This window comes from Paroedura picta, chromosome 11 (genome assembly GCF_049243985.1).
Source record: "Paroedura picta isolate Pp20150507F chromosome 11, Ppicta_v3.0, whole genome shotgun sequence".
In the NCBI taxonomy this organism is placed as follows: Eukaryota; Metazoa; Chordata; class Lepidosauria; order Squamata; family Gekkonidae; genus Paroedura; species Paroedura picta.
In genome coordinates this window covers 2,582,415-2,600,015 of record NC_135379.1, presented here as the reverse complement: position 1 = coordinate 2,600,015, position 17,601 = coordinate 2,582,415, and the positions used below count along the sequence as shown (strand labels likewise).

At 50.4% G+C, this 17,601-nt stretch overlaps 2 protein-coding genes across 4 annotated transcripts; one reads left to right on the top strand and one right to left on the bottom strand.

The window, feature by feature from the left end:
• Window positions 1-380: 380 nt before the first annotated feature.
• On the bottom strand, window positions 381-12,773 carry GUK1 (guanylate kinase 1). Of its 2 annotated transcripts, none has more exons than XM_077303323.1 (8): window positions 12,604-12,773; window positions 4,953-5,066; window positions 4,635-4,676; window positions 4,252-4,348; window positions 3,474-3,612; window positions 2,881-2,965; window positions 1,837-1,922; window positions 381-607 (listed from the first exon to the last, which is right to left on the bottom strand). In XM_077303323.1, exons 1-8 carry the CDS (start codon window positions 12,638-12,640, stop codon window positions 572-574), a joined length of 636 nt encoding a protein of 211 aa, XP_077159438.1. In that variant the 5' UTR covers window positions 12,641-12,773; the 3' UTR covers window positions 381-571. The 2 variants fall into 2 exon arrangements, with proteins under 2 accessions (XP_077159438.1, XP_077159437.1); XM_077303322.1 differs by lacking the exon at window positions 12,604-12,773 and adding an exon at window positions 6,311-6,334.
• MRPL55 (mitochondrial ribosomal protein L55) lies at window positions 12,732-15,785 on the top strand. 2 transcript variants are annotated; one of them, XM_077303324.1, is made up of 4 exons: window positions 12,732-12,869; window positions 13,692-13,847; window positions 14,480-14,681; window positions 15,541-15,785. In XM_077303324.1, the coding sequence occupies exons 2-4, from the start codon at window positions 13,822-13,824 to the stop codon at window positions 15,688-15,690; spliced, it is 378 nt and encodes a 125-aa protein (XP_077159439.1). In that variant the 5' UTR covers window positions 12,732-12,869; window positions 13,692-13,821; the 3' UTR covers window positions 15,691-15,785. The 2 variants fall into 2 exon arrangements, with proteins under 2 accessions (XP_077159439.1, XP_077159440.1); XM_077303325.1 differs by having other exon boundaries at window positions 12,734-12,869; window positions 13,689-13,847.
• The last annotated feature ends 1,816 nt before the right edge of the window (window positions 15,786-17,601 follow it).

The window sequence follows — 17,601 nt, the reverse complement described above, 5'->3', positions numbered from 1 at the left end:
AAAACTTGGTGCAGAGTTCTTCCAGGTCACCTGCTGCCTGGTCCGTTTAACTGGAGATGCTGGGATTTGAACCTGTGGCCTTCATGTGCTGGGAAGCAGCTGTGGTTCAGTAGCAGAGGATCTACTGGGCATGCAGAAGATCCCAGGGTCCATCCCTGGCATCTTCATTTGAAAGGCTCAGGCGGCAGGTGACAGGAAAGACCTCTGGCTGAGCACACAATACTGACCTTGATGCCACGAGATTCCGATTAGGAATAAGGCATCTTCATGGGTGTTCTGGACCACGCAGTTTGGAAGCCTGGTTCAGCCACCCGCCTGCCGCATTGTCTCAATGGCATATCAGCGCACACGTGCCGGAATTTATGAAGATGTACAGAGGATGGGTTAGATATTTTCTTCTTTAATAAGAAAGGGCCCCAGAATCATTTTATGGCAGGGGTGGTGGTGTTTGGGGGGTGGGGGTAGAGAATAAGGTTAAAAAGGAACGTGGGTCTCTCTCACGTGTGGAATAACAAGCAGTGAAAGATGTCAGGAATGGCCTACAAGGTTCAAGCTTCTCTGCCACCAGCACTCAGGACTTCTTGGATCCCTGTGCCTTCTGGATTTCCTGTAAGAAGAAGGAAGAAACGCTTTCATGCTCATATCAAGCAGCGACACGGGGAGGGCTCTCTCTGTTTCAGCGTTTTGGCAAAAGGAACCTTGCTGTCCAAAATGTGCTCCGTGGAACCAGGAAAAAGACTAACTTCGTGGCAGGGGAGGTGCTTTCGGGAGTTGCCGCTCACTTCTTCAGATATGACCAGAGACTGCTGAATTGCAACTGATAGTGAAGCTCAAGACAATACGTCCTCCTGGAATGAATAGAGACATCGGTTTCCTGTCTCAGCAGCGGTGCAGATTTCTCCATGCTGGCCATTGTCATTTGGCACCTGAAATCACTCCTGTCTCAAAGATATAAGGACCGAAGGACATGCATCCAAGCCGTATCTGAGGAAGTGAGCGGTGACTAGCAGTACCACAAAGTTAATCTTTTAAGGTGCTCCTGGACTCCTGCTCTTTTCTGCTGCTACAGACAGACGAACACAGTGACCCAGCTTGATCTATCTCTGCGAAAGGCACCAACGTTTAGCCGTAAAGAATGAAAATCCACCAGCCTTAAGGAGATGGACTCACATTCCAGCTGTTTCTGCGGAAGTGAGCAGGAACCCACAGAGAAATCTCCTGCCCTGCCCCAAATGTTGTTAGTCTCGAATGTGTATTAAGAGGGCTCTGGTGCTTTCATAGGCCATAAATATTAATTTTTAAATCCCTCCTGCTTTTGGGGCCGCGGAAATCCCTTCAATTTGCGGACTGATGGTGCGACTCTGATTCTGAGCTGTTCGAGGAGAAAACTCATGCTACTTGTCTCGGTAAGCAGACATGCGCCTTCCAAAGGTCTGGACTGCCACAGACACATCCCGCCTGTGGTGATACTTTCTTCTGACACAAGGAACTCTCCATGGAGCATGGATCCGCACTCCCTTTGAGCCTGCAGACACCTCTGAGATTCTGCCATGGTGTGTGGGTACAGCCCCAAAATGGCCGCCACAGGAGGAGGAGCCAACTGCAAACTTCAGTCACTTGGTCAGGCAGCAGTGCAGCCGCTGCTAAAGACGCATTTTTTAAAAAATCTGCACAGCCCATCAAATCCCCAAAGGCCAATTAGACGCCTCAAAAGCCCCCTCTTCTTTCAAAAAGCACTTGGTGGGCATTGGGAAAGACTTGAGTGGGCGCCACGCTGGGGAACCCCCACCACGGAGCCTCTTACGCCCGGGGAAAGCTCTCTGAGTTCCAACTCACCACGGCGAGAATCTTCTTCAGTTCAGAATACGCCAGGTCTAAATCGTCGTTAATGATGATCAGATCGAAAAGGCCGGGCTCTTTACCTGCCAAATTAAGACACCCCACCCCAATAAAAGCAGCATTTAGATGATCTTAAGAGACACACAGCTCTTTGATGGTCCTTTTCAGGTTTTCCTCTGTCCTGACCCTTCAAAACTGCTTAGAGAGACAGTATGGCTGGCCCAGTGACACAAAATAAGCCGCATGGCAGAGTCAGGATCTGAACCCAGGGCTTCCTCTCCACTCTGCTCTGGACAGCTTGGACTCTGCGTGTCCCATCACTGATTAAGCTCAGGGGTAGGCATCCTCCAGCCTTTCAAACACCTATTTTGTGTTTTCCAAAGGAAATCCACTTCCTCTATTGTTATACGACTCTTCCTGCAGGGAACTTAGGCTGGCATGCATTGTTTGTGCTGCCCCCCCCCCTCTTATCCACGCAATAACCCTGTGAGGTTGGTAAGGCTGAGAGACAGAGAGAAAGTGATTAACTGCTTGGCGGGTGACCTGAACTCAAGTCTTCCACAATTCCTGACCCAGCACTGGAACTAAGGCATCATGCTCTCTCTCTGGTCTTTCGAGACAATTGTAGACCATTTCTGGTCAAAAGCTTTTAAAGTTTCCAAGTGGGTGGGCAAAAGGGGTGGTGTCAGTGCTTGGCTCTTAGGGCCTTTTCTTGTATGCACAAGGAAATGCTGACTGCCACTTTGGGGTCGGGAGGCAAATTTCCTCCAGGCCAGGGATTCTGGGCTGTTATTGGAGGGAACGGGGGGAGCATCATCTGGGCATGGAATTGGGGTCACTGTGAGTGGGCAGGTACTTGTGAGTGTCCTGCATTCTGCAGAGGGTTTGACTAGATGACCCTGGAGGTCCCTCCCAACTCTTTGACTCGAAGCTATACCCTGTTCCTCCTCCAAATCTGATTAGCAGATTTAAATTAAAAGGCAGAGCAGGCAGAATGCCCCCCCCTCCACCCCAACACAAAGCCACCCACAAGGTACTCACTAAGTTCCAGGTCTACGCAGGCTGTGTTCAGCCTCTTCTGCAAGCTCTCCTCGGTCTCTGTCTGCCTGTCTCGTAGCCTTTTTTCCTGAACCCCAGAGAGGAAAGAACAAGAAAAATGAAATTGCTTCTTCTCCACTTTGTCTGGGAAAACAGAACTTGAGTCCAGGGGCAGCTTTCAGGCCTGTCAAGTTTCATTCAAGGTGCGAGCTTTCGTGTGCAGGCAAGCTGAGTTTTCTGGGAAAGTTTCCCGTACCCTCCACTGCTTTATTTATTTATTTATTTTTGCATTCATCCCCTTCCCCGAAGGCTCTGGGCAGCTTACGAAAAGGACTAACATACATATAAAATTAAATCATTTAAGCCACCTCTTTCCCCAAGTAAAAAAGAGAGGAAGAAGTAATGAAATTCCTTCAGAGAGCATTTAGTTGGATGGGTTGTAGCAAATTACAAAGTGGTTTCTATGCCTTAACCGCAGTCCCGGCGGATCTCATGTGGCAGAGCTTTCCACCGTACCGGGACCCTGGTTGAATTTAACTTCCTTGGGGGGGGATCCTGAGCAGGTTTTGTATACTAGAACTGCATGCCGCGCTCACCAGGACTTCAATGGACGGAGGCTGGATGGAGATGTAGATGGGGTTCAGGTCCGTCTTCTTCATGCTCCTCACGCCCTGCATGTCGATATCCAGGATGCAGATCTGGTTCTGTGCCTGGACGGCCTGGATGGCAGCTTTACTGAGAGGGAGGCAGAAGGAAGAGAAGGGCATGAATGATCTCAGCCTGGAGATGGGGTCTTGGGTTCGGCTGCATGCAGGAAGCCTGAGGACTAGCACCTTGGGTCTGTCGGCATGCTACTGCCTAGGGCAGGGATGATCTGTCTTCTCGGTGCTTGGGGAGGCAACAATGGGATATTTATTTAGATTTATATACCGCCCTCCCCGAAGGATAGGTGGCTCCTGGAGTTCTGGCCCCACTGCTGGACCTCCTGATGGCCCCTGGGTTTTGGCCATTGTGTGACACAGAATGTTGGTCTGGAGGGGCCACTAGCCTCAGCTAACAGGGCTTCTGTTCTTATATGGCACAAAACACAGGCAGAACAACACTCCCCCTTGGCATCAGGAACGCACAAGCAAGAATATGAAACTGCAAAAAAGCCCCAAGTTGCAGGGGGGCTGAGGGAGGGTGGAAGAAACCCTTTTCTGAATCCAGGTCTAAAGGATGCTGGCTTGGGAGTTCTTGCGGAGATTCCTAGCTTTCAACTTTTAAAAAACTTTCTAGACCACATGGTTACAGAGTCTAACTATGCTCTGGTAAAAAAATATTCCTCGTGGCAAACACAAACCAATCAACGGCCATCTTAGCCAAATGACATACCTTGTTCCATACATATTCCCCGAAAACTCTGCATGTTCAACAAATCCTCCGGCATCAATTTCCTCCTGCATCTTTTCTCTGGTCACAAAATGGTAATCTGTGTGGGGGGTGGGAGGGGGGAAGCGATGTCAGAAGGATGAGAAGGAGCATCTGGATACCTGCTTTCAAAAGGCCCCACGTTCTTTCCTGCAACCCTCACAACAGCCCTAGAAGGTAGTCCAGCACTGCTGTCCCTGTTTTGCCAAAAAGTGGCTGGAATAAAAAAATAATATCCATGCCCTGACCCTCTCACTGGGGAACAAGCCACTGGCTGGCCTTATTCAACACTGAGGGTTCTATGTCCTATTTGGGGGCGGGGGGGGGGGTCACATCCAGATACTGACCTTTCCCGTTCATTTCACCAGGCCTGGGGTTCCTTGTGGTATCTGAAAAGCAACACATGTGTTCTGTTTGAAGTAAACTTGCACATTTCAGAAGATGGCCTGCACACAAAAGCTCATGCCCAGAAGGTGCATAGAAGCTATGATGCTATTATTCTACTGCATAATTGCAAAAAGAGGGAGGGAGGGTGGGAAGGAGGAAGGAAGGAAAGCATCTTTTGCAGAGTTCACTTCTTTTCGAGCAGGCCCTGCTGCACCCTCCTTTTAGTGACATGGACACTCCTGAGTTTCTGGCAGACCTGCAGAAATCAACTCACTCACGGGACACGCTGAAGCCGAAGACGTTCTCGTAATCCTTCAACAGCCTTTTCAGCAAAGTGCTCTTCCCGGCTCCTGAAGGTCCACTCAGAACAACTGGCCGTGGTCCCACCATCACTGCAAGGGCAGGGAGAGAAAAGAAAAGGATCCCTCTGTTAGAAACTTGTGTTTTTCATAAGCTCATTAGAACATCAGAAGAGCCCTGCTGGGTCAGACCAGGGAGGGTCCCTCTAGTCCAGCCTAGTCTCACACAGGGGCCAGCCAGTTCCTCTGCAGGGCCAGCCACAGGGCAGAGAGGCTGAGGCCTTCCCCTGAGAAGACCCTCAGAAGAGCCCTGCTGGGTCAGGCCAGGGAGGGTCCCTCCAGTCCAGCCTCCCGTCTCCCCCAGGGGCCAGCCAGTTCCTCTGCAGGGCCAGCCACAGGGCAGAGAGGCCGAGGCCTTCCCCTGAGAAGACCCTCAGAAGAGCCCTGCTGGGTCAGGCCAGGGAGGGTCCCTCCAGTCCAGCCTCCCGTCTCACCCAGGGGCCAGCCAGTTCCTCTGCAGGGCCAGCCACAGGGCAGAGAGGCCGAGGCCTTCCCCTGAGAAGACCCTCAGAAGAGCCCTGCTGGGTCAGGCCAGGGAGGGTCCCTCCAGTCCAGCCTCCCGTCTCCCCCAGGGGCCAGCCAGTTCCTCTGCAGGGCCAGCCACAGGGCAGAGAGGCCGAGGCCTTCCCCTGAGAAGACCCTCAGAAGAGCCCTGCTGGGTCAGGCCAGGGAGGGTCCCTCCAGTCCAGCCTCCCGTCTCCCACAGGGGTCAGCCAGTTCCTCTGCAGGGCCAGCCACAGGGCAGAGAGGCCGAGGCCTTCCCCTGAGAAGACCCTCAGAAGAGCCCTGCTGGGTCAGGCCAGGGAGACTCCCTCAGTCCAGCCTCCCGTCTCACCCAGGGGCCAGCCAGTTCCTCTGCAGGGCCAGCCACAGGGCAAAGAGGCCGAGGCCTTCCCCTGATTGTAGTCCATGGACATCTGGAGGACCACAGGTTGACTACCCCTGCCCTAGACACTTCGAAGGAGGATGGGACCTTCATGGGAAGTACCCATGCACCATTTCCCATTCGCCCTCTCCTCCCAGCTTGGTAAAGTTTGGTTCAAAAAAAGAGAAGAAATTTGACAGAGCCCCGTTAAGATCAACAGTGACAGAACATTCCCCCCACACCCACTCCAAACGGCCAAGACTAAGGACGAGCCCCATCTAATAAGGCCCGAGGCATCAAAAGACCCTGCCGGGGGGGGGGGGGGAGGAAGGGGGGACAACAAGAAATGGTAGCTGGAGGCAGGCAGCAAGATCCCTCCGACATCTGTACTCCCAAACCTTCCCAGCCTTACCTCTTGCTGGTTCAGGACTCCCTTTGAAATGCACGAATGCAGCCCAGTTTGGTTTTCCCGAGCCGCAAGCTGATCCCAGAGGGAGGTCAGCGGGGAGGAAGTCAGAGAGCCACCCAGATGCCAAGCGATTTGCAGGCATCTAAAGCCTTAATTACAGATCCTTCGCCTTGACCTGGCCAATGAGAAGCCGTCCCCCAAATCCCTCGCTGCCTCCTGCTCGGTGGTTCTTTCCTCCCTCCCGCTTGCTTTAATCGCTTAACGCTTTAGCTGGGCATCTCTCTGCGCAGTGTTCCCATGAGCGCATAGGAGTATCTGCCCACTCACTGGCTTAAAAAAAAATATCGCTATATTGCATTTGTGTCGCTCGAGGACAAACCAACTCACCCAAAATAGGAACTTAAAGCAAACAAAAGGAGGAGCCGGAAACACATGGTCAAGGGAGCAAAACGGGGTGCTTGGGGGGGGTGGGTGGGGGTTCAAGCTCCAGGTCTCCCAGGTGGACCCAATTTCTCCTCATTTTTAGCCCACCGTCCTCCTAGGACTTCAGGGCAGAGGATACGGTCTCCCCTGGCCTTTATAGCTTTACAACAACCCTGTCAGGTTGAGCCATTGTTCCAACATTAGCAAGGGAGCTAAGCAGGGATCGGTACTCTGCAGGGGTAGTCAAACTGCGGCCCTCCAGATGTCCATGGACTCCTAGGAATTGTAGTCCATGGACACCTGGAGGGCCGCAGTTTGACTACCCCTGGTATTCTGTCTCACGTATCTAACCCTAACCACCCCCTGCAAGCTAGTTTTCATGCTGCAGAGAGTTACCAGCTCTTGAACAGTCAAAGGTTTACTTTAACGTGCCTTTATTTCTATCTCGTCTTCCTTGCTATGAGTCAAAGGGGCCAACAGGACTGGACATCTGACCAGCAATAGAATTTGGCTAAAACGCTCACCTGGTTTTCTCTCTCCCCAAAGAAACATCAGGCTAAACTCCAGTTCCGGAGAACCTCATGAAGCCTTGCAGAAGTGACTAAAAATTTACCAGCCCCTTTGCCCAATCCCTGAGCCTCGAGGGAGGGCGGTATATAAGTCTAATTAATAAAATAAATAATAAAATAAATTCATAGCTGAGTTTGTCATATGTGACATCTGGTTTCTATTTCATTTTAATTTCATTTGCATCCCATCTTTTCCCCAAACTGGAGACCCAGAACAGCATTCATTCCTCTCCCAGCCCCCATTTTATCATCACAACAACCCTGTAAGGTCAGTTAGGTTGAGTGGGTGCGACTGACCCAGAGTCCCCCCATGAGAGAGTGGGGATTTGAACTTGGCTCTCCAGATTTGTTGTCCGAGACTCTAGCCACTAAGCCATACCAACAGTTGCAAGGCAAGGAAGCCCCTCTCTGTACGGCTCTGCAAGACTTGATTTCTCCAGCCCGGGAGACTTTGGCCCTGTCTGACCCAATTCGCCTGCTGCCGTAATCCGAGCCGGTTTGTAGTGAAACATGGCACGGCACAGAACACAAAATAAAAGGGGCAAGAGCAAGAAATGAATTTAGCACCCAGAGACAAACCAAATCTTATTCACCTGCCCGAGAGAAAGGCGGGCAAGAGGGCAACAGTGGAGCAGACAGGCAGAAATTCTGCTCAGCACAGTGGCCAGAGAAAAGCAGATTAGTGGCCACGCCCTTGCTGTTGCCAGAGCAATTTCTTACTGAGACTCTTTTAATGAGCTTTTCTATTTATGGCATCTCCATTTCCCGCAGGTGCACCTTCTCTGGCCTTCTGCCACATGGAACCAAAGGGCAAGCAAGGGGGGGGGGGACCACAGTAACTTGGCCAGCTGAAAGTTTAATGCCAAATGACCACAACAGGTGGGCCATTTGCAACAGAAAAGATATCCTGGAGGAGTGGACTGGGACCACTGCTCTGGAGGGCTTCTGGAGGCTGGGAGGAAACTGGGTCGTGGTGGTGCTGGCAGGTCAAACTCCACTTCTGGGGTCTCCTGAACTCTGACACTTTTCTGCTTCCTAAGCACTTTCTAAGCACTATTAATATTTTATAGGTTACCACCGTAGTTGATTGTTTTATATGGGGATTGTTGAGATTTATATTGTATTGTTGCTTTTATGGATTTAAATGTGTATTTTTATTATATTCTATTGTGAACCACTGCGAGCCAGCTTGATGGGAAGCAGCAGTATATAAAATAAATAAAAAATGAGATGCTACTGAACTTAAACCTACCAGCTCTACTGCAAACCTCCATGGGCATAAATGTTCATGTGCATGTCCACTTCAGATATCTTGAAACAGATTTCCCCCAGTGCAGTGCAGAGGGGAGGGATTAGTTGCCAGGAAGGGCTAGTTAAAATCAAGACGCACAAGTAACTGGGCAATAAGTATAAAACAGATTGGATTCATTAGCCTTTCCTGACAACTACCCCCCGCCCATATGTAACACTTGAGAAAATCTATTTCAATGTGAAGAAATGTGCATCTACGCTAAGTCTCTATACGCAGGATTGAACTTTGATGGTCTTGGAGGTACCACTGGACTCAAATTTAATTCTCACATCTGTTTGTTAGTTCCTTTATAGTGTTAATTCGCTGCTATTGCAGGACTTACCAACAGCTTTAATCCAATCTTAGCTATTCTTATCACCCAGTTACTTATGCTTGACTCCACTTAACCCATCCTGGCAACTAACCCCTTCCCCTCCACTTCTGCGTAAGGCTGGAGGAAGCCTGTTTCAAGTATGTATGTACACAACAACTTATACCTTGAAGAAAACTCCTTTGGGCTTAAAGGTACCCCTGGACTCAAACTTTGTTCTACTGTGCAAAATGGTTTACTTGGATAAATGATTCAGGATTGTGGCCGATACTGCTGTGTTTAGCTTAGTTTAAGTAGGATCCTATTATGTAATTTTTGCGCCACTTAATACTTATGTTATGCTTGAGGTCTTTAAACGCTTTGAACATTCCAAGTCAGACTTTTATCAACCTAATGCGTTGTTTATTGAATTTGTCGATTGTACTGACTCACTCTGGATAATCTGCTCTGAGTCCCAGTAAGGAATGTGGACTATAAAATATTAAATTTAACATATGGGCATCACAATGATGGAGATAACAGAGTGAAGATTGTTGGACTGGGTTCAAATCTCACGCCACTATGAATGCTTACTTGGGTGACTTTGGGCCAGTTGTTTTAGTTCAGCCTGGTCTTCCACACAGGGGTGTTGTGAGACTGGGAGAGCCATCTAGGACAGGGGTAGTCAACCTGTGGTCCTCCAGATGTCCATGGACTACAATTCCCACGAGCGAACGCTGGCAGGGGCTCATGGGAATTGTAGTCCATGGACATCTGGAGGACCACAGGTTGACTACCCCTGACCTAGGATTCCCAAGGAAAGCAACAGACATCTAACTGCCCGTCCTATAGCAAGTAACAGTCCCCCCCAGGCAGATAGCTTTGCAGAACAACCCACCCCCAAACCACCAGGAGCAAGCTGATGTATTTTTTCAGTACATAAAAACTCAGTGACCCTGTTAGAAATGTCTGCACTTCGTTGCATCAACCTGGACAACAAAAGATAAAATAAAATCGAGTAACACTGTAATTGAGACCAATGTCATTTCCATTCCCCAGTTTGCAGATGAAGGCAGAGACTAAGATACAGTGTCTTCTGTAAGGTGGTCTACAGAGTTTTGGGCAGAGATAAGATTTGCACTGGGGACTTCAGCAAGAGAAAGAAAATCCTGAAAGAGGAAAGATGGCTGGCATTGCAAACCCTCACTTAATTCTTGCTCAAAACTGGTCATCCGTGGTTTAGTTTGTTAATGAATTCCAGTGGGCCGATGTGTACGGAAAGCTCAGTTAAAGGCAACAACCTCAAAGGTTACCACCATATATGGCTGAAAATGTGGCCTGGTTTTGGTTTATGAGCCCTTTCCTTGCCTTCTACCTCTCAGCTACTGACTGAGCGACCATGAGGAAAGAGAACATTCACAAACAGTCCAGCTGCTCAGGGGAAAGGCAAATCCACCAGAGGATGTGGAAAATCCACACAGCCAACGTGAAGGATGAGAAGTGTGTGTGTGTGTGTGTGGGGGGGGGACATACATACACTAACCTCCAGATGCATTATGGGAAACCGAAGGGGCCAGGAGTTGAATTCTACACTGATTTTGACTAAGTCATTGCTTGTAGATCTCCAATTATGCAGAGCGGTGCTGCTGTAGCTAAGATTTAGCATGAAGCAGTTTCTAAATCGGTGCCGCAGGGTGAAGAAAAGCTCACAGTTAAATAAATCAACAAACTTGGCGTCTTGTACCAGCTCCCAAGGGCATCCAGCCAAGAAGGAAGTTCATTCTGGCTTACAGGACAGCTCATGCTTGTTAAAAAAAAAAAAAATCCAAAAAGAGCTCCCAGTGGAGTGTGGCACATGAATTCCCCAGTGGAGGGCAACGGTAATTGGATATTTCCTGCTTCAATTGCTTGTCTGTACTGCTCAATGGAGAACCACAAGGGAAATGAGAAGGCCAGCCTGCTCAAATTACCAGACGTGAGGATAGGATAAGCACGTGGGTTTCGAGATGCCAGGGCACGCGCCAGACTCCTCCCTGGAACTTAACTAAGCAGCATCCACACTCAGCATCTCCAGCCTCTGTGCCTCCCCAAAGATGAAGCCTTGCAGAGAAAAGCAGGCCAATTAGATCGATGGGGAAAATGCAACTTTTACTTCCTCGCAGACTTCAGTTTGCTATCTGTTCAGAGCATGGAATCAACCCCAGATACCCTCCTGCAAACTCAGCAAAACCGCTGCTGTTAAATGAGTCCAGCAACACCTTCAATACCTACAAGAGTTTCAGGGTATAAAATTTCAAAGCAGGCTCTGATAAATGGGAGCTTTGACTCTGGTGTTGTGTAGTGCAGGGGTAGTCAACCTGTGGTCCTCCAGATGTCCATGGACTACAATTCCCATCAGCCCCTGCCAGCATTCGCTGGCAGGGGCTCATGGGAAATGTAGTCCATGGACATCTGGAGGACCACAGGTTGACTACCCCTGGTGTAGTGGTTAAGAGCGATGGACTCTAATCTAGCCCTGGAGGTTTGATTCCCCAACTCCTCCACATGCGGCCAATTGAGTGACCTTGGGCTAGTCACAGTTCTTTTAGAGCTGTTCTCTCAGCCTCACCTACATCAATATGTTGTGATCCATCCCGAGTCATCAGAGACAGGATGGAATAGAAACCCAGAGAATCAACACATTAAAAAGAAACCCTCTTAGGGTTTGCTCTCACTCACAAAAGCGTAATCTTATTTCTGACTACACTTTTGTGAGCGATAGCAAACTCTTTAAGAGCTTTTTTTTTTGGATTTTTGTTAGCCTTTAAAATTTCACCAGGCGCCTTTGTTACTTTTGCTACAACAAATTACTCCTTTACACGTGTTGGTGTTCCCTCTCAAAAATGGGATCGGAGAAGGCTCCAAGAAGGGAAAGAGAAAGCAGGATTGGCCATTGAACCCAAAGGGAAAGATCTGGCACTTCCAGCCCCCGAAGCCTTCGAGAAAACGAAGTTTCAGGAGAAGGAAAGAGGAGACCCACGGAGACCCAGCGGCCAGGGTGCACCGAGGCCCCCCACTCACCGCCCGGGGCTCTTTCGCTTTTCCAGAAGGAGCCACAAGGGGACAAGCCCCCTCCTGCTAAGCCCGCCTGGGGAGCGACACGGGGCGACTCACGGGCCGAGCTAAGCGAGAGATCCCGGCGGGCCTGCAGCGGGGGAGAGGGGCCAAGGAGGGAAAAGGCGCCCGCGACGCGCTCCTGCAGCCGGAGGGACGGGAAGCGCGGGATGCTTGCTTGCTTGCTCGCTCGCTCCCCCTTGCAGCGCTGGGCAGGCGCCGGCCAAGGAGCCAAGAGGGAAAGCAAAAGCTGCCTGCCTGCCTGCCCGTGCCCTTGCGGAATGTCGACCCTCCCGGGCAGGCCGCTGCACCCCGAGGGGCCAACGCCTTCCCGTGCACCTTGCAAGCACCCCACGCACCCAGGAACCCCCGGCACCAGAGCACAGACGGCGGCCTCAGCGCCCGGCGAGCAGCCCGTCCACAGCGCCAGGCTCAGCAAACCCAGAAACGGAGAAGGAGGCTCAAAGGCGGCGGCGGCGACCTCAAAGGGAGAATTTAACAACCCGCAGAAGGGAGGGGGAACCTTGGAGACGGTCCGCGGGAGCAGGAGGGGCGCCTTTCGGCGACGCACACCCTGCGCACGGGGGACCCCGAAAAGCGGCGCACCCACCTGCGAAGGCGCTGCAGAGCGAGCGGCGCCAGCTCATGGGAAGAGGAGTCGCAGCCGCGGCGCGGAATGGGAGGGGCGGGGCGGGACCGGGCCGGCCCAGTCGCCGCCGGCAAACCCCTCCCCTCCCACCGGCAGCGGCGCGTCGTCATGGCCGCGCGGCCCCGCCTACGAGCGGGCGTCGCCTGCCGATGACGTCGGGGCGGGAAGCCGGCGCCGTGCGTCACGTGGGCGGACTCTGGTCCTGGGGGAACGCACCACCGGGGAGGGTAAGCGTGGGGAGACGGTCGTGGGCGCGACCATTTGATAAATAGGGGTGCAGGAAGGAGAAGGGGGGGCGGGGAGGGCTGGAAGCGGTCTGTTCAGGAGAAGGGGAAGGAGGGGGGCCAAACCATTGTGGGAGGAGGAGGGGGGAGTTGAGAAGAGGGCCAAACCATTGGGGGGGGGGGTGCATGAAGCAGGAGGCGTTTATTGGCTGGATTTCCTCTCTTTTTTAATGCTCCCCTTTGGAGGGGGTGCATGAAGTCACGACAGCCCTGTGAGGTAGGTTAGCACAGGGGTGGCCAGACGGCGGCTCTCCAGATGTTTGTGGACTACAATCAACATGAGCCCCTGCCAGCACGCTGGCAGGGGCTCATGACGATTGTAGTCCACAAACATCTGGAGAGCTGCCCTGCAAGATCAACCAGTGAGATTCAGAGCTCAGTGGGGATTTGAACTCAGGGCTCTCCTGTCAAAACCCTGCAGCACTGAGGATTTCTTAACTAAGCATCTGTGGGGTGAAATGGGTCAGGGGCATACGGCTGCCGGCTCTGGGTTGGGAAATACCTGTAGATTTGGAGCGGGTGGCCTGTGAAGAGCGTGGGGTTAGGGACAGGAAGGGATTTTAGCAGGGCACTGCGGCCTAGAGTCCACCCTCCAAGGCATCCATTCTCTCCAGGGGACCAGGAGATCAGCAGTCATCCCAGGAGATGCCCACCTGGAAGTTAGCAAGGCAGCCCAGAGCTCAAGGCTTGACTGGAGACCGAGGTGGAGGGAACAGTGCTGACTGCTGCTAGGTTAAAAGCAGCCCTGATTTTATTTTCCAGCAGATGCTGTTCAGGGTGGCCGCAGCTCGTGGATCATGATCCCTGAAGGCTTCTCCCTATCCTAGAGGCTCCGGAAGTGTGCCAGAGATAAACTCAAGTTTGCTTTGCTTCAGGGGTTGCATCTCAGCTCAGAATGATGGTCGTAAGCAGGACTTTCAGGTAGGGTGACAGTCACCTCAGAAAGCTGACCCCCTCCCATGCACTGTTGCATTATATTGTGGTTCTCATTCTTTTCTAAAATGCCCCTCTCAACGTTTCTCTTTTGCACATTTTGTGTGGGAGCCTTCATAGTCTCCTCCCAAGAGGGGGGGGGGGGACCACCATGGAGAACATACACAAATATGCACTTGCCATTGGTGGGCGGCACCCATACAAGTCTTTGCCCCGGCAAACAAACCTGTTGCAGCGGAACGTGGTTGTCCTGCAGATATGTGGCTCCAAGACCACGAAGAGCTTTCCAGGTGCTCACCAATGGCTTGAACGGAACTTCACTTAGGGCAATGCTTTGGTCTGGCAGGGATACACTTGAGGTTGAGAACAGCAGAGAAGTCCTGCTGGGTCAGACCAATGGCCCACCCATTCCATGCTCTGTGTCACACAGTGGCCAAAACTGTTGCTTTGTCTCACAATAAAATGCAAGCACTCGAAAGCTCATGCCTTAAATAAATCTTTGTTGGTCTTGAAGGAGCCACTGGACTCTGATTTTATTGTGCTGCTTCAGACCAACACGGCAACCCACTTGAATCTAGCTTTGTCTCACGGTCACTGTGTCGTGTCTTAATTGGTTTCAGGCTCCTGCGGCTGGAGGCTTTCCTTCGGACCCTGACCCCTCCCTGTGGCCTCCACACCTCTGCCAGCCAGTGGAACTCCAACCACACCTCCATCGCTTATGCTCCGAGGCAGAAGTTCACCAGGACCTACCCAGTCCTGATGGTCAGAACTGATGGCTCTACCATACATATTCGCTACAAAGAGCCGAGGCAGATTATGATGGTGAGCATTAAAATGCCATCTTTCCTGGGTGAGCAGACCGGCTCCTGGCTCTGTTTGGGAAACAGGCCTTCCTGCAGTACATGGGTCAGCGAGAGTGGCCCCCGGGAGCACAGGAACCCATCAAGTAGCCTAATAATGAATTAGAAACAAACAAACGGTCATGAAGGGGTCCTATGCTTTATCATAATTGCAATGATAATAAACGCAGTAAGTAAAATGAATTACATGTGTGATTCTAATCGGTTGGCTAAATTGTGGCTCTTCAGATGTCTGTGGACTACAGTTATCAGAAGCTCCTGCAAGTACTTGCTGGCATGGGCTCATGGTAATTGTAGTCTCTGGACATCTGGAGAGTCACCGTTTGGCCACTCTTGTATATGACCCATTATTTATGAACAGCTTATGTGATCTATTATATATGAACAGTTTATATTATTTGCAATTACATTGTATGCGATCCTTATATATGGTCCATTATCTATGAACAGCTGATAGGCAGTTATTACCTGATTAAGAAAAATAGACTGGCTTGCTTCCTATATAAGCACAGATCGGGAAGAGAACTGCTGAGGAAGATCTAGTAAGCATAACCTCTGAGAAAGAGCTGCTACGAAACGGGCTTCCATCTAGGTGCTCCTTGACAGTTTTTGGCTTTTCTACAGTGTATTAGTCTGCTAGTCTACGGGATCAGAAAGCCGCTGGTTTTCAGCTCCTTATATAAGCTATTCTGCAGTATCACAAGCCTAGAGTAATTTTTCCCCCTGTTATTCAGCAAATCATCAATTTGGGTTTTTCTCCCCCTTTGGTGCAGAAAGTATTTCTGTTCTTTAATAAAAGAAAGTTCTGTCTCTACTTCCAGATGCCAGTTGACATCAACACGCTCTCAGAAGTGGAGAGGAAGGTCCGTCTGCGGAGAAAGGAATCCAGCAAGGTCAAAGAAAAGGAGGAGATCCCGTTTGAAGACGACTTTAAATTGGACGACTACAGGAAATTTTGGAAGAAGAAATGAGGCTTCTTCCGGACGGTTTCTAGAGCAGGAGCTCCCTGTGACGTTTCTGTTGTCCTTGGCCTGTCGCAGTGTATGAGTAAAGAGGTTTTTCCATTTCTGCGTGTCCCTGTTTTATTTCTGGCGGTGTGAGTCCATGGGCAATGCATTTATTTATTTTTATCCTGTTTTCCTCTTGTTAGGCCTCACGGGCTGGACCCTCTACTCTGGAGAACTGGATATGATTCCCCGCTCTTCCATGTACAGCCAGCTGGGTGATCTTGGGCTAGTCATGGTTCTGTCAGAGCTGTTCAATTGCTGTTCAATTTGTGGCCTGTAGGGGTAGTGGAGAGCAAAGTAGGAATGTGTGGGATGGCCCTGGTCCCCCAATATGGCGTTTGTAGGAGTCATGGTGTCCACTGAGTTTTTCAGAAGTGGGGGGGGGGCTGTGAGGAAGGGCTTGTAATTGGCTGCCCTCATTCATATGTTTTTGTTTTACGTAGCCACTATATTATGGACGGCCAAACTGTGGCTGTCCAGATGTCCATGGACTACAGTAACCATGAGCTCCTGCCAACATGATAGAATCATAGAATCATAGAGTTGGAAGGGGCCATACAGGCCATCTAGTCCCCCCCCCCCTGCTCAACGCGGGATTAGCCCTAAGCATCCTGATGATACTGGCAGGGGCTTATGATAATTGTAGTCCATGGGCAGCTTTATACAGTCAGGAGGACTGGTAAGCACCAGAGATTATCATAATGTGCAGTTTAGGGCTGTCTATTCTGGACTCAGCAATACCAGGAGATTCTGGGGGCGGAGCCTAGGAAAGGGTTGCCAGCTCAGGGTTGGGAAATACCTGGAGACTTTGGGGGTGGAGCTAAGAGTGGTCCAGGAGGGACCTCAGTGGCGTCTGATGCGATGGAGTTCACCCTCAAAGCAGCCTTTTTCTCTGGAGGAACTGATCACAGTTGCTTGGAGAAGGGGATCCCCAGGCCTCACCTTGGGGCAACTGGCAGCCCTACTCACCTGTGTAGAAAGCCATAGAGCCCACGCTCCTCCAGCTATTTGCTCCAGGTGACTTCTGCAATAACATCAGTACATAAATCTCTCTAGGTTGGAAATCAGTCCTAATTCTAGGAGAGCTCTAGGCCCCACCTGGAGATTCCAGAAATGAAGAAGCCAGCTGGCGGGCGAGGCTACAAAGTGCAAATCGAAATTCTTTATTGTAGTAGCAAATGACAAAATGAGTCCCAGGGTTAGCTACTTGGTTTCAAGCATAGTAACCTTCATCAGTGGCTATAATTCCAAAATATAGTAAGAACAAAACATAGTAACTGAAATTCACCATAAAAGCCATTGTGTCAACCCTTAGATATTGGGTAGTTTAAAGGTTTGGTATATATTGGCCGGTGGGTTATTCATTTAGTGTTTGAATATGATGGAGGTGATACAAAGTAGAGGGTACATTTTCAGGTAAAAATAGAGCCGAGAGAGTTGCATGGATACCCCCGTTGAGGAGTCTAATTCAAGGCAGGAGGTGCGAATTGAAATAGACCAAGGGTTGACACTATGCTTTTAAGGTGAATTTTAGGGGGAAATCTATAGTTTTCCTTTTTTTTTAAACCTCCCTTGTAGAAGGATGGAAGGCAATCCTATAAGTTAAACCAGCAGAGGTGGCTGAACTGTGACTTTCCAGATGTCCACAGACTACAATTACCATTTGGAAAGTCACAGCTTGGCCACCCCAAAGGATTTTTTTGTAAATCTGGAACTTGAAAGTACAGGAAAAGTGGCGCCATGCTATGTCCGCGTACACACACACACACACACACACACCACCCTAAGATTCTTTAAGGGAGAGAAAAGCTGAATTAAAAAACCTCCTCTTCTTCTGGGCTAGTCTCAGATCTCTCAGAGCTCTCTCAGCCCAAC